At 28.2% G+C, this 15,873-nt stretch overlaps 2 protein-coding genes across 4 annotated transcripts; one reads left to right on the top strand and one right to left on the bottom strand.

Annotated features, from left to right (window-relative positions):
- Positions 1 to 1,571: 1,571 nt before the first annotated feature.
- Positions 1,572 to 11,820, top strand: LOC107169555 (E3 ubiquitin-protein ligase LRSAM1-like). Of its 3 annotated transcripts, none has more exons than XM_089222974.1 (12): positions 2,837 to 3,142; positions 3,218 to 3,317; positions 4,210 to 4,301; positions 4,382 to 4,411; positions 4,482 to 4,580; positions 5,866 to 5,974; positions 6,223 to 6,358; positions 9,179 to 9,425; positions 9,499 to 9,615; positions 10,238 to 10,429; positions 10,499 to 10,645; positions 11,556 to 11,820. In XM_089222974.1, the coding sequence occupies exons 2-12, from the start codon at positions 3,299 to 3,301 to the stop codon at positions 11,679 to 11,681; spliced, it is 1,314 nt and encodes a 437-aa protein (XP_089079100.1). In that variant the 5' UTR covers positions 2,837 to 3,142; positions 3,218 to 3,298; the 3' UTR covers positions 11,682 to 11,820. The 3 variants fall into 3 exon arrangements, with proteins under 3 accessions (XP_089079101.1, XP_089079100.1, XP_089079099.1); XM_089222973.1 differs by having other exon boundaries at positions 2,837 to 3,150; XM_089222975.1 differs by lacking the exons at positions 2,837 to 3,142; positions 3,218 to 3,317 and adding an exon at positions 1,572 to 1,590.
- Positions 11,821 to 11,922: 102 nt separating this feature from the next.
- Chrac-14 (DNA polymerase epsilon subunit 3 Chrac-14) lies at positions 11,923 to 14,006 on the bottom strand. The gene is made up of 2 exons (XM_015519434.2): positions 13,349 to 14,006; positions 11,923 to 12,134 (listed from the first exon to the last, which is right to left on the bottom strand). Exons 1-2 carry the CDS (start codon positions 13,617 to 13,619, stop codon positions 12,025 to 12,027), a joined length of 381 nt encoding a protein of 126 aa, XP_015374920.1. The 5' UTR covers positions 13,620 to 14,006; the 3' UTR covers positions 11,923 to 12,024.
- Positions 14,007 to 15,873: the final 1,867 nt, after the last annotated feature.

Here is a 15,873-nt window from a genome sequence, read left to right as displayed (position 1 = left end):
TTCGGCCAAATCGATTTTTTTATATGATTGTAATTCAAAAACTAATCAATGCAAATACTTGAAATTTTCACCAAATGTTTATGTTAGTGTTATCTATATACAGTTTAATTTTCAAAAAATTTTGACTTTTTTTGAGTTATTTATAGACCACTGAAATTTTCAATTTTTTTTTGAAGTGTCGATAAAATTTTTTTGGCCCTATCAAAATACTTGAAAATTTAATACAGAGTTCCTCATAAGTAATTCTTATAGTGAATAAAAACTTATAAGAATACATAGGCACAATTTTTTTTATTAGCATTTGAAGTTCAAATATTGACAAAAACTCTCGTCGTTTTTGTGTTTGTCATTACGTTTTGGGGCAGTAAAAATGCTTTGACTTTTAACTTCAGTACCTTGTTAAATCAGATAGTGAATCTAGTTGATACTTTGGGGGATCAAAAGTAAACAATTCTTAATATTTTTCTAAATAATCGGGATAAACAAACTAAAAATTAACGGGAAAACAGGAAATTTTACGTACAATCAGTTTTTGACAAAATCAATTTTGATTTTTTATGTAACTTTAAAACGATGGACCATTGATACATGAAATTTTCACCGAATGTTTATATAAGTACCTATGTTCTATCTACCATGACATTTTTAAAAAAATTTGACTTAAATTGAACTATTCATAGGTATATGCAATTTTCAATCATTATAATTTTTTTTTTAAATTAAAATCGATAAAAATTTATTTTTTAGGTAGAAAATCTTGAAAATTTAACACAAGGCTCTTAACATATTATTACAATAGCAGTTGAAAAATAAAATAAATTTATAGTTACAATTTTTTTTTATAAGTATTCAAAGTTTGAATTTTGACAAAATACGTAAAAATTCACAAATTATTTTAATCTAGAAATTAGTAAAAAAATGTCTTTTTAAAACTAATATTTAAAAATTTAATTTAAGATTCCTTACAAGTTTTTCAATCTTTATAACAAAAAACATGTCCACCGGAAATGCAAATTAAATTTTTATTGGCATTTGAATTTCGAATATTGACAAAAATTCGTCAAAACCATGAATATTTGCGAATTATTTTGTAGTTCAAAATTCATAATATTGTTTGTATTTTTATCTAAGGTTATAAAATTCAACACTAAGTTTTGCTTCAAATAGCTATAGAGAAAATTTGAAGCGTCATAATAGGAAAAATGTTTTGAGCGTTTGAGTTTTAAATTTTTATGAAATCGCGTAATGATAACGATTTATCCTCAAACCAGGTATTTGTATATCTATGATAATATAAGGTATTATGAATTATGATAACTACACTATAATTGATTAACCATGCCTTATGCAAAATGCGTCTTAATTGAAAAATAAAATATTTGTTTCAAAATAGAATATATGACAATATTTAAATATAATATATCCTAGACAGATAAACCATCTCCGCTCAGAATTGTTTTTCGTATACACAATGATACCTATCATTGCATTCAAATTTAATCCCATCCATTACAGTAACCTACTGTACAGCAGAGCCAGAGCGACATCCACGACTTACCCGCTTTTTTCAGCATTTCTTCTGATAAAAAAGTAAAATCTAATTGATATTTTGGGTTATATTTATTTTACAAGACTAACATTAATGTTGGTTTCCAGTACTTTGATGCAGCTCCCTTAGCCAATACTTGAGATGCTCCTGGGAGCTGTGACACACAGTTTGAATAGGTACCTTTGTAATATACTAAATAGTAATTTCACCAAATGTTTGAATAACATATTTTTCTGTTGCATAGTATAATTTTCAAAATAATTTAACTTTTTTTGAGCTATTTTTAGACATTTTACTTTTAAAAATTTTTTTTCTTTTTACAATTATTTCTGAACAATTATGCGTGTTTTTTAAAAATCTTCCAATTATCTAACGTGTTAGTACGTAAGTATAGTACTATGAAACTTCTCTATAGTGGATAGGCATAGGGAATTAAAAAATGTCCACTATAGGGAGTTATCCACTATCGAGAAGACCTCTACAATCTACATAGTGGACATTTGCGACAAATTACCAAATGTCCATTATAGGGAGACGCTATTAAGAATTGGTTATACATTTACATATACATACATGTATGATCTAATTGATCGAACACTAATTAATCATTTTTTCATAATATTCTGTGTATTTTTTAACTGTAATAAAATAATTTTAATCACACATTGATAAAAGAGTACATAATTTTATTTGAGTTGATGTTTACCCTTTTTTAGCACATTTTTGTTGAGAATGAGTATAGTTAATATAGTTTATGGCATAAATTGCATAAATTGCATATTTTGACTTTTTTAAATGCATATTTTAATAAAATGTTGGTCATTAATATCCGAGCTCTAATTATGACGTTTTACACATAAATATTACATGTAAAAAAACAATAAAAATTAAAAATATTTCATTAATTATTATGACATCACACACCATATTATATTACTTGAGTCTATTAAAAAAAAAAAAAAACATCTTTATAGCCTATAAGGCTATAACCTTGGGCGTATCCTTATATTGTTTCCAACTTGAGTTAAAAACTCTTCAACATCTAACTCAGAGTTTTTAACGCGTTCACATAACGTTTGGAGCCTCATATTTTTTGGAATGGTTTTCGATCTTTTTATTTTTAGTCCCGTGCTACCTGGTGCAATCATTGTCCTATCTGCTCAAATTTCGTATTACTTTAACCGTGATTGATTTTTTTTATAAATAGCTTTATGCGACAACTACTACAGTTCAACAATTAAGCAATATAATCGTGATGCACCTATTTCTGCGAGCAACATTTCAATATTGTCAAGTGATTTTGCTTATATGTAATATGACCTTTGGACAAGTAGACAACCATTGTCTTTAATCGTGGTTATTAGATGAAACTACTGTGAACAATGAACATTGAACAACAACATTAACAACATACAACCACGATCATTAGATCTTTACAGGTCTATGCGACCGTGCGACGATAGTTCCTCTTATCTCATTTTCTAAACATCAGCTGTTCTGGTCTCCATTCCTGAGTCCCATCATCACGATAGTTGCTATCGCAATCGAACTTTCGCACGTTTCAAGTTTTCAACTTAGAAGTTCAAACGAATAGTATATCAGTACCTATACAGAAACTCTTAACTCCAGATATTGTAATAATTTTTTTTTTATTTTTTCCTGATTTAGTCGCGTATTTAACATTCCACCCGTCTTTCGGATGTCTACTTTTCTGATTGTCACAGAAATGAATTTCATCTTCCCGACAATATGAGTTTTTTTTCTATTTGTGAGTACTGAGTATTATATTATGATCATATTGAAGCGGAAACGTTCATCCGTGACGCGGTTATGATGTATTTAATTGTATTGGATAAAATTTGCAAGCTGTATTGCCTCTCCGACTACTCAAAGTCTGTAGAGCCTGTCTTTATTTTTTTTAGCCTTAATGAATTTAAGGTGTTTAAAAACTATGGGGGTCTGATGGACACTGCTCTACAAATTCTAGCTATTTAAATATTACTCCACTTCTCTGAAAAATGTTTCAATTTAGTACCTGGAAATATACAGCCTTTTATACAATGTTGAGGCTCTTATACACAAATTTATATAAATCAATATACCTAATTGATCTTTAGACTTGTGTTTATATCATCACATTTGTATCAAAACTATTACTAAATTCAAAAAATATCTTCTATAAATGCGTGTCGAATTTAAATGCAGCTATTCATAATAATTCATATACTACGTTCATATTATGATGGTGTTAAAATGCTAGCACTATGTAGTTTAAGAATTTACAACTGATTTAATTTCAAACCTTTTTAATGTCATCACATAAACATAGTAATAATGAATCACAATATTAATTAATATTTAACCTTTGGAGTTTAGTAATACTATAAATGAATATTGTACATCATATTGTTTCTAAAAATACTTAAAATAAAATATTTGCTTGTGTTATTTAGAACAAAAATTTGGCAATATTTTTTTAAATATTATTACTTATGTCTTATTTTATATGCATTAGCATTATGTAGTTACCTACTTAGATTATAACAATTTAATAACATAGCAGTACCTTCAATACCTATACAAAACAAATATATAAATTCAAATATCAAGTCTAAAACTAATAAAATAAATTAATATATAAATATTAAATTTGTTGGCAGTTTCAAAGAAAAATAATAGCTCTTCAAATACACAAAAAAATCAATCTAAAGACATACTATCAAGAATGGTTGATCAAGACTTAGTATTACAGGTAAATTTACTGGTTAGTTCTTAAATGAGAACTCAAAAATATATTTTTAATAATTATTTTGAATGTTAAACTTTTTACAGGACAAATTAGAGAAATTAGAAAAACAAAAAGTATGTCACAATATTTTTATTTTTTTATTTTTTATTTGAATCACAATTTATAGCTCCTACTTTTCAACAGAATTTAAGGAAACAGAATCTTCTCAACAAAGAAAAAAATATCAAAGAATGTGAAGAAAATAAAATTCGTCTTCATCAGAAAAATAGTAACAATGATAAAGTAATTAAGTTTATATATATATATATATATATATATACATATAAATAGTGACAAAAAATTATTTAATGAATACAGCTTTAAAGAAAAACTATTATAAATAAATTTATATTACATGCATACTTTATAAAATGTAATTAACACATAATGACAAATCTGTACCCATCATTTTGTTAACTAATTCAATGAATAACAAATTGTTGCTTAATAAGCAATATGCTTTATGCTTATAATATAATTAAATTAAGAAATGTAAGTTCTAGTGTTTGACGTCTTCTTTTATTAATATTGTCTTAAAAATAAGATGTCACTAAACTATGTATTAAATTGGTAATTTTATTTTTTATGTTTATGTCGCATCCACTTAGTGTAATCGTATTTTTCATGAAAACTCTTATTTTACACTTTGTGTAATATTTTAAATTAATTACATCAACAGATAACTTTTTGTGAAATTGAAATCTTTAAATTTAAAAAAATTCTAAAATCTCTAAATTCAACCACAGTTAAAAAAATGTAATTACAGTTATTGTCAATCAGAACAAACATAAACTTCGCCAACTCGGAACTCAATATGGTTTAGTAAAAGGGTGTTACAATTCAGCAAGTTTGAAACCTGCGACATCTAATTTTTTTAAAACTACTGAAGTTAATAATGATAAAGAACTAACATTATGTGAAACAGTTTCTCATATTTCTGGGGGACAAGGTTTTTTAAGCTGTACTTGTAAACGCCAATGTGAATCAAAACAATGTGCTTGTTTTAAAGCTTCTGTAAAGTGTAACAGTCGTTGCCATAACACTAATATTTGTAAAAATAAGTAATAATTTATTATTTATATAAATAATATTATTATGATGATTCTTATAATTATTTATATTTATATAATTTATAATTTATTTTTATTTTTATTATTATTATAAATAATTATAATAATGTAATAGATTAAAAAGTAAACTTAATTTAAACTGATTTTATTTTTTCATAACAAATAAGAGTTTAATATAATATGTAGTATTTAAAGATTTCAATTTCACAAAAAATTAGCTATTATTGATGTAATTAATTTAAAATATTACACAAAGTGTAAAATATGAGTTTTCATTTCATGAAATGGATAAAATATATGTCCATTTCATGAACTAAAATTTGACTTACACGATATGATCGTAGTTCATGAAATGGATATCCATTTCATGAAAAATACGATTACACTAAGTGGATGCGACATATACACATTAAAAAAAAAAATGTATTAAAATATTACTTATTTGTTTTAATTTGTAGCTGATTCAATATTTATTAACTGATGAAGAAACTACCAATCAATTGGTATCTTCAATTCAAAAGGATAATCTGCTAAAAACCGAACAATTTTTGAATTATTTAAAAGATGGTATTATTTATTATTTTAAGTAGTGGCTATTTAACTCAATGATCTATCTGAGTTGTCCAGAAAATAATTTAGAGTTGAGTGCCGTCTCAAAAATATTATCATCAAATTAAGTTGTATTTTTATTTATTTTTTTATTTTTTTGCTGGATGACTGGTGATGATTTGTGTTGAATACTCCACTAATTATTATTATTGATAATTTTTATACAATTCTAAGTTTATAACAAATTTGTTTATCTGTGTTTTCAGTTGAGAAAACATCAAAAAAATTAATAAATGATACTCTCAACTTAAGCCAATCGTTTAAAATGGATTATTGTGAAAAGTATGCTAAATGTGATAAAATTAAACATATCAATCAAGATGCTGAATTAAAAATAAGAAAGTAAGTATTTTCAATAGTAATTAAATAAGTGAAGGTGGTTTGAGGTAACATATTTATTTCACGGTTTACACTTTAGAGCCGTACAACATTATGCCCACTTTAATCAGATTTGAATTCTTAAAAATAATAGAGTTAATTGACATATTTTCTAGGTTGACAAATATTACTTTTAAAATCGTTCTTAAATTCCATTTTGATATATGTACATAGTTTTTAATTTTGAGATTTACTTAAGTTCTCTTTTTTTTTTTTCAACCCGAAGGTTGGTTTACAACTCCAATTCTCCATTCTAACCGATTACTCACTTTTTCTTTAAGTTCTTTAAAGGTTTTGACTTTTGCATCAAATTTAATTTTACCTATATAAGAGTTTCGAGGACGTCCTGCAGTTTTCTTTCTTTCTATTGTAGTGATCACGTCGCCTACAGGTATCAGTAGTCAAGGATGATATTGGAAGGTGACTCTTGAGTTAATTTAAATAACGTTGAATTCTTTTTAGTTGACTGATTGATTATTTATTTTGACAAAATATATATTTATTTATAAACATGAAAACTGAATTTTGTTTGAAAAATTAAGTATTCTGAATGGGTAGAATATATATAAAATAATAACCTGAATTCGGTTTGACTCGAATATTTTCTAAGTTCAGAATATTATTTTATGAGAATTTTCCTAAGTCCAATTTAATTAATTAAAGAACAGACTGGCGTGAAGGTGCTCTGGCTAGTCTGGCCAAGTCGCGTCTGAATACAGGCCGTTTCGGGGTCTCTTATATAGTACTACTCTCTACTCCCCATAGTCTACTTGCTCTTGTCGTTGTTCTCACGGATGTAGTATAATTATCTAGACTGACGGAAATGTAACTCGCCCACATACAAGCCAAATGTGCATCCCGTGCAGCTGCAGACCTTGATGATTTATATTGTTATTAAAATTAAAAATATATATTATTACATTACATTTGAACATTTGGTTCTTGGAACTTTTGTACTGATGTATAATCCCACATCCTGTGCACCTTTATTGATGAAATTTTTATAGTTGTATGCTCACATGGTTTCATATTTCCCTAATGTTAATGATTTCCACGAAATGCTTTCTCTCCTACAATTACGAAGTTGGTCGCTAGTCCATAGCACTATCATACCCTCTAATATTATATTATACAATTCTTCTGGGTGTCTCAGGGCGTGTCCGACCATTTTCCAGCGTCTTCCTCTTATCGCGTCTATGAGTGTACGTTTTTCTCCCACTGTTCTAAGTACTTCTTCATTTGTTTTTCGCTTTATCCAACTTATACTTTCCATACATCTCCAGCACCACATCTCGAAGGCCTCTATTTTTTTCCTTTCGGTATCATTTATTACCCAAGTTTCACATCCATATGTTGCAACACTCCATACATATGTTTTTATAAGTTTCTTCTTGATGTTAAGATGTATCTTTTTTGAAGTGAGCAACTTATGTTTTTTCCTGAAAGCAGTCTTTGCCAATGCTATACATTGTTTTATCTCATGGACACTCTTGCCATCAGACGTGATTTTACTTCCTAGGTATACCATTTCTTCTACCTGTTTCAGTTTTTGATTACCTATGTATACATCAGCTTTAATTTCGGGTCTCTGGCACAGACCAAAATCTTCGTTTTTGTACTATTTATTTTCATTTCTGATGTTCTAAACATTTCATCCATTTCTTCAACTGCACGCTGTATGTCACCTTCACTCTCTGCTATAACCACAATGTCATCAGCAAAACGTATCATTGAAACGATTTCTCCATTAATTTTGGTTCCAATATTTAATCTTGTTAGCAGTTAAAAAGTGGTGGTGATAACGTACACCCTTGTCGGACTCCTTTTTTTATTTGAGCGTTAGTTGTGATTTTTCCTTTTTTAATGCAGGCTGTCTGGTTTTTGTACAGACTGTGAATGATTCTTAGGTCTTGTTGCTCAACACTTATTTCTCGTAGTGTGAGCAGCATTTTGTTCCAATTTACTTTATCGAAAGCCTTTTCTAGATCTATGAAGGCCAAATATGTAACTTTATTTCTATTGATCTGTTTTTCAATTAGCACTCACAGTCCTAGAATTGCTTCTCGTGTGCCTTTTTGTCTTCTAAATCCATATTGATCATTTTTTAAGTACTGCTCCACTTTTCTTTCTATTCTTAGATTTATTATTTTTGTTAGGATTTTTGAGACATGTGTTCTTTTTAAGAAACAGTTATTCAAAAATTGACTTCCACAATAACCGAGAAAAAATAATGATGAGTACAAAACTACAAAATACATTTTTATAGACTTAAAAGCAATACATTTGAAATTAGCATATTTTTGTCATGCTTTTATGTTTAAATTGATTGAAATTTCTTGTTAGAACAAAATATTTTATTTAATCAAATGCAATTACTTGTGCATGATCATGCAAACCATTAATTGTTTCCTTGAAATTTTATTTCTGCACAGTGTGCCTTAGTGATAGAATAGGTGAGTGGTAGCGATGGTGTTCTGTACACTCATATACGTTTGTATATTTGTCACTTCTTATACAACAGTAATATACAACTTTAACTTCACATGTTAAACAAACTGCCTGTCGTATATTTCTTGATAACGATCCAACCCCCTAAGTATAAGCTTGTTAACATTGTTGTTTACATACAACTTAATTAGCTTATAACATGGAAATATTTATCTCTGTTCATCAGAGTTGTCAATATGTATTGTAATTTAAAAAGTATTATAAGTGGAAACAAAATATAGCATTGATTTAAAACCATTTTCTGTTTCTAAAAATGATTTATTTTGTATTTTACAGAACTGACAAAGAATTTACATTAAAAGTTGAACAAATAATTGAAAAAGTAAATATGCAACGTTGTTTACTTGTAAATAAATTGTCAAGTGATGATTCATATGATATGGAAAGATTGACTAATCTTCTCAATACAAGCAATTGTTACCGCCAAGTTCTAAAAGAACATTTAAAGTCCATGTATAATCAGCTCAAATATTTAACGGCTGTTGAATTACAAAAGCAAAACTCTCAGCTCATTAAGCAAATAGTATGACCAAAAATACATCATCATATCCTTTAAAATAGTTTTTTTCATCATGAAACAATTGTTCTCTTTACAGAATAATTTATGTCATGAAAGAATTACAATTACAAAATTGCTTGTAGATTTTATTGATAAAAAAAAACAAAACCAAAAAAATTTAATTCAAGAATTAGAAGCTCAAAATTTTGAACTTGTAAGTAAGATTAAAATAATTTAAAAATAAATAATGTTAATAATGTTAATATTTAAATAAATGCAATACTTGATAGATTATATACTCGTAGATATTTAGTATTTATCATTCAGCTGAAAGTTCCCTTAATTTTGTAAGGAGTAAGGGTACTTTTTGGTTATTGTACCCCAACGGTCGGCTGGCCGACTGCGGCGGCGGTCGGGATATACCGATTCCGTTCTCGTACCCCATTATATTTATCTCAATATTATCAAGTTTCATTGCCCTACGAATAAATAAATAATTGCCAAAAATATAATTTATTTTAATAAAATAATATAATATGAAATTATATGAGTACAAAGAAATTATAATAAAATATGAATACCAATAAAGTATAATAAAACATCAATACAAAAAAAAATTATAATAAAGTATTAATACCAATACAATATGAATACCAAAAAAATTATTATTAATAAAAAATATTTTTATGATGGAAGCATTGAGATAAATATAATGGGGTACGATAGTGGAATCGGTATATCCCGACCGCCGCCGCAGTCTGCCGGCCGACCATTGGGGTACGATAACCGAAAAGTACCGGAGTAAGAATGCATTATAATTATCAATTTTTTTTTAGGATACAACTATAAAATGGTTATCACAGTATTCAAAACTGGTTAATGACATGCCATCTGAGTTAATGTTCTCCAAGAAAATAATTAATCCTGCATTACTACACAGAGTATGTACAGCTGGTGGTGGTCATCTTCTATTATTTATTTTGGAGAACGATCTGATATTACCATTGACAAAAGAATACCTTGTTAAAGTAGATATTGTTATTATTTAATATTTATATATATTCTCAGTATCTATTATAAGTGTGTTTGTTTATTAGATGGGTGTTAAGAGCTGTGATGATCAAGCAATATTAATTAATACATTAAATTATTTTCCTATACCATCTGCTTCAACAGAAAATGAGGTTTCTCCATCGGCTCCTTTTTTAGAGGATGTTGAATGTATTATCTGCATGGAAACAAAAGTAATATTTTATACTACTACTACTATTCTACAATCAATTATAACGTATTTTGTACATTTATTGTTTACTAATATTCACATTCACAAATTAAAATGGTTTTAAATATAGTTTACTATACTAAGTATACTTTAATAAAATATTTACTCTGTCCAACGAAAGAACACACCACATACCAATGAAAATAGGTTCCTCTGTGCATCCCCATGTGACACCCTGCCTCAAAAAAAAAAACAGTTTTGATGGCAGTGACGCAAGTGGGGTATGCAGAATCTGCGTGTGCTCTTGCTGGACTGCGTATAGATACTATCCTGTTGTATATTAGTAGTATTGAGTACTAGAATGTGACTCGTTCTTAAGTAAGCCATTGTCAATGATAAATCATTGACTAAAAACTATTCTGTATGGTCAGTCTATATTTCTAAGCAAATTTTATTATTTTTCTTTTATGTTTGTTTTATAGTGATTTATTTTAGTATTAGTAACACAGTAGGTTGAATTAATTTTTACTGCATTACTTTTTAAACTTTCAAAACTTGATCTTTCAACTTTTATAAAAAAATTGTCTGTATTTTAATATTTTTATAATATTTTTTTTTAATATGGTAAAAAAACTCATAAGGAATCTACTTTTAAATATTCAAGTTTTTTTTATCCAAAAACAAATTATATTTAATTTAATTTCAAATTCCATAAAATAAGGAAGTAATAATGTTTCATCTTGTATAATCACATAAAGCAAAATTTTTTTTTTTTTTAATTATAAATAATTAGTGGCATTTTATATTATTTTAAGTATTTAAACTTTAAGGTCAATGATTTTTGAATTACAAAAAATCCAAGTTTTATTCCATCTTAAATCTGTGTACATTAATTTGTGATTAGTGTCTGAAATAATAATTTTTTTTTTTAGTTTGATGTTTTGTTTATTCCTTGTGGACACTTGTGTTGCTGTGGGAAGTGCTCTGAACAAATATCATTGTGCCCTATGTGCAGAACTGAAATCTTACATAAATATGATGTAAAAAATATAACTTGACTATTATTTATATCAGTATTTTCAGTCTTAGCATTGCTATTATTGGCTAGCGTTTATCAATTATTATTATTATTATTATTCTTATTATTACTATTACTATATTACATATTTTATACAATAGAATAAGCATTGAATAGCATTCATAAAACTTATTATTTGATAATACTAAATATTAAACACTAATTTAGCTTATTCAAAACTATATTTTTATATGCTATTAATGTTGTTTAATTAATCCATGTTAACACATTATAATACATTTATTTTTTTACTGTTCTAGAAATAACATCACTTTTTAATAAAAATAATAAATGTTAAAAAAAAAAAATTAAGAACTTAATAATCACAATTCCAAATCATCATCAACCAAATCAATAACATCTGTATCATCTGCATTTTTGTTTGGAGTTGGTTTTTTTGTATCTTTCTTTTGTTGTTTAGTCGACTTGAAATCTACAGGAAAAAATCAAAAATAATAAACATATGAAACAAATTTTTGCAGAAAGCAATTTGACCACTACAACAATCTACAAAAACAATAAATAACTGTAATGTATCATTGTTTTGGTGACAAGTAAATTATTTAAACATAAAAAATGATAATGATTGAGTGATTTTTAATCTATATCATTGTTGAATGAAATTATTTTGTTGGCCTAAAAAAAATTGTTGCCACACAAAATCACAATTTTTATGAACAATAATAGGATGTATTTTAAAGTATAAAAGATAGGTTAAATGTTCCTTATTTCCAAAATATATTTTTTCCTATGAATGGATAATCGTCCATATTTTTCATCCTCGTAAAATTGCATAAAGCCAATCAAAATATGTAAAAACCTAAATATCTGCTTTCTAGTTGTTTGATACAACAGGTTATTCAATTAAAAATGTAATATAGGTATTATGTTTACCTATCTAAAGTATAATATAACTGACAACAGGTATATTATTTCTTAATTAAGTTATGAATATTTTCCCCTACCTTATCTTTGATTGACCTTCTCTGCACGCGAAACGCATTAGTTTGTTTAATTTTCTTAAATCCATCAATGTCCCTCTCATTCTTTCTTCTATCCTCAATTCCAATTCAGAAATAGTCGTAAATATAATTATTAATTTTATTTTGGAGGCTGGTTTTATCATATACCTAATTGATGTTTTTAACTCTGCATGTTTTGTAATATTTTATTATTATCTAGTTATGTTATTTTATATAACTGTTGAGCTATAATAGTAAAACTAAAAGCTAATAATAAAAATAAAAAAAGTTATGAATAACTAATTTAGTAACTTAACAGTAAAACAATAATTATTTAGTTTCAGGGTTGATGCTGCAAATATCTGCTGGTTAATTGATTTAAAATCCAAATCAAACTTGATTGAAATAATTTAAACGTAATTAATGTTTTACTCGTGCCAGTAAATTGTGATATTATATTGATTAGAATTATTAATGACCTGCTTAAATATTTCTTTAAAATCTGTTTCCATTTATAAATTCAAATATAGAAGTATACTAGATCGAATTAAAATATTTTATGCCACCACATAAGTGAGCCACTGTTAATCAAGAACTAATGACAAAACTTATACCTATCATCTGGTCTAATTAGCATTATCTGTCCTATGGTAGGTAAATCGTTTGATATTATGAATCAACATACCTTCCAACAGTTGCTGTAACGGTTCAATCATACATTCGAAATCGACCTGGGCCAGTGCTTCCAGCACATCTTGTGCACTGATTGTCTTCTTGTTCCTGCTGGTTGCGATTGTGGTGGCTTGATTGCTCACGTACAATATGAATACTGATGCTGCTCTGGCTAATGCTGTCTTGGCTTCTTTCGACACAATGATGTTGGCTGGCAAAACTTCCTTGGCGATACGGGTGATTGCCGTCACCGGTAAATTTAAATCTTCCAAACGTTCGGCCATTGGGATGACCTGTGTCGGCACTCTACTGTTACCAAACTATAGTTGATCGGAACGGTGCTTGTAGAATTCAAAAAACCCAAATTGGCAACGCGAGACGTCGTTTGTTGACAAGACGCGTGTGGAGTCCGAGAGATGACCGGTTACAGTTGATGAATGTTCACAAAGTAGTGAGACGTACAGAAGAATTAACACAAAACTGGAATCTGACAAGTGACAAGGGCTATAATTACAGCAAGTCAGTCGCGACTCGTGAACCCGAGTGGTACAACAGCTGCGCAGTGCGCACAGAACAATGAACACTGAAACGTCTGAAACGCTTTACTTGCGATAATGTAAAAAATTAAAACTCGGCAAGGCCCGAAGGCGGGAACGAGTCGTGAACGACGCGAAGACGTGAGATTTTAAAACTGATAAAGTGATAACTGATAAGAAACCTTGAATGTTTGGTTGCATCTTGCATACATATAGGCATACAGCCATACAGGCGCCAAACTACAATATACCTACTAATATAGCGCCTCGAAACTTCGACATTCCACATTTCCAGAGGCGGTTTGAATGTATTAAACTTGGTGGTGCAAGACAATATATAGACACCCCCCCCCCACCACCATCATAATAGAGATTACAAATGAATATTTTTTAATAAGTTTATAGTTTACAATTATAAGGCCCTTATATTCTTAACTCGACGCTTTTGACAGTTTCAGCCACGATTATCATTTATCATATGTCATTGATTAGGTACTTTATTACTTTTTTCATTTATTGAACACTAAAATTAAACATTGCGGTCAGCACATGCTCAACCAAGACCACCCACCCCCCTAACATTGGCGGTGCAGTGTACCAAAAACAGTATACTCAAACCGCCTCTGCGACATTTCCACAATCGATCAGTGGCAAATTAAAACAAAAGTAGTATTACTAAAATAATTTTAGGTAATCTATCACTCATAATATTGCTATACCTAGTGACAAAGACACTATTTTCCTTCTACATCAATATTCAATAGTTCAACACCCGTCACCCATCTATGTAAAAGATTTTACTCGAGCAATTCTTTATTAGACATTATTTTTCATGCCACTGCCATCGACCAATCAGTTATTTATCATATGCAGTTGGTAACCACTTGCTTTATTTTAAAATGATATGATTTTTAATCGAACTAAAATCTAAGTGACGGACTTCAGACGAGAGCGTAATGTGATGATCGGAAAAACGTTTAGAACAGAAATGCTACTTTACAGCCCACTTCCTATACCCCTTGCTCAACTAAAAACTATAATTGCAGTACTCACACAGTTATCCCAAATAGGTGTAAACATCTGAATGGATACTATAGATTGCAATCGGCTGGTAGTGTACGGCCAAGTCCAGTTGTGATAATATATGTAACCTGTATAGGTATATTAGGTAGGTATCGGTGCATGTAGAATCGCAAGCGTCCCTGTTAAAAAAATTAATTGTGGAATGAACTGTAACTGTTGTAAACTATTGATTTAACAAAGAGTTATTAAACGCAAAATACACAAACACAAATGAACAATCAAATATATTCAAATAGATTTGTATATATCATTCCACGCCGTTGATGAAACCGATTAATCGGATTCGGGTTCAAACTGAAATCTAAAAAACCTAGCCAAGGTTATACCTTGGCTTGCCATTCGTTCCGGTTTGACCGGGACAGTCTCGGTTTTTACAGAATGTCCCGGTGTCCCGGCTGGTCATTAATTTTGTCCTGATATATGGAAGACAAGAGAAAATAACTTTATTATTATTTTGTTAATAAAACATAGAATAATTATATTATATACATAGAATTCGGGTTTAACTTGTAATAAATTTTATTTAAAAATCAAAATTAATACCGTTGTATTGAAAACAATTCATTCAACCGAAAAGTATGAGAATTAGGTTATTACTAACAATTAATAAATGTAAATGCAGTAAATGTAGTTTATGTAAAAATTGTATTAGTTAATACATTTTTCAATTAAAATATGGGATAATATTAATTCCCGTATAATTATACAAAAAAAGGTTTTTACTATTTTTATTGGCTTCTAGTATTAAACTATGATAGCTCAACAATTACAATTGAACATGATAATAAACAAATTATACGAAAAAAAGGTTATTCAATATGATGTCCCGGTTTGGCGTTTTTAAAATCTGACAACCCTAAGTTATACCTTAACCTTATTATACATTTATACCTATATCTATTCATTTGATGTTAATTTT

This window comes from Diuraphis noxia, unplaced genomic scaffold (genome assembly GCF_037042655.1).
Source record: "Diuraphis noxia isolate RWA-SAM2 unplaced genomic scaffold, SU_Dnox_SAM2 contig0003, whole genome shotgun sequence".
Lineage (NCBI taxonomy): Eukaryota > Metazoa > Arthropoda > Insecta > Hemiptera > Aphididae > Diuraphis > Diuraphis noxia.
The sequence above is the reverse complement of the archived record's forward strand: the minus strand, read 5'-3'. Positions and strand labels throughout refer to the sequence as shown.

Coding starts and splice junctions, on each gene's coding strand:
- Chrac-14 (XM_015519434.2), bottom strand. CDS start 13,619: ATGGCCGAACGTTTGGAAGATTTAAATTTACCGGTGACGGCAATCACC. Junction 12,135..13,348: donor GTTACAGCAACTGTTGGAAG/GTATGTTGATTC, acceptor TTTTTCCTGTAG/ATTTCAAGTCGACTAAACAA.
- LOC107169555 (XM_089222974.1), top strand. Junction 4,581..5,865: donor AAAATAGTAACAATGATAAA/GTAATTAAGTTT, acceptor TTTAATTTGTAG/CTGATTCAATATTTATTAAC. Junction 6,359..9,178: donor GCTGAATTAAAAATAAGAAA/GTAAGTATTTTC, acceptor TGTATTTTACAG/AACTGACAAAGAATTTACAT.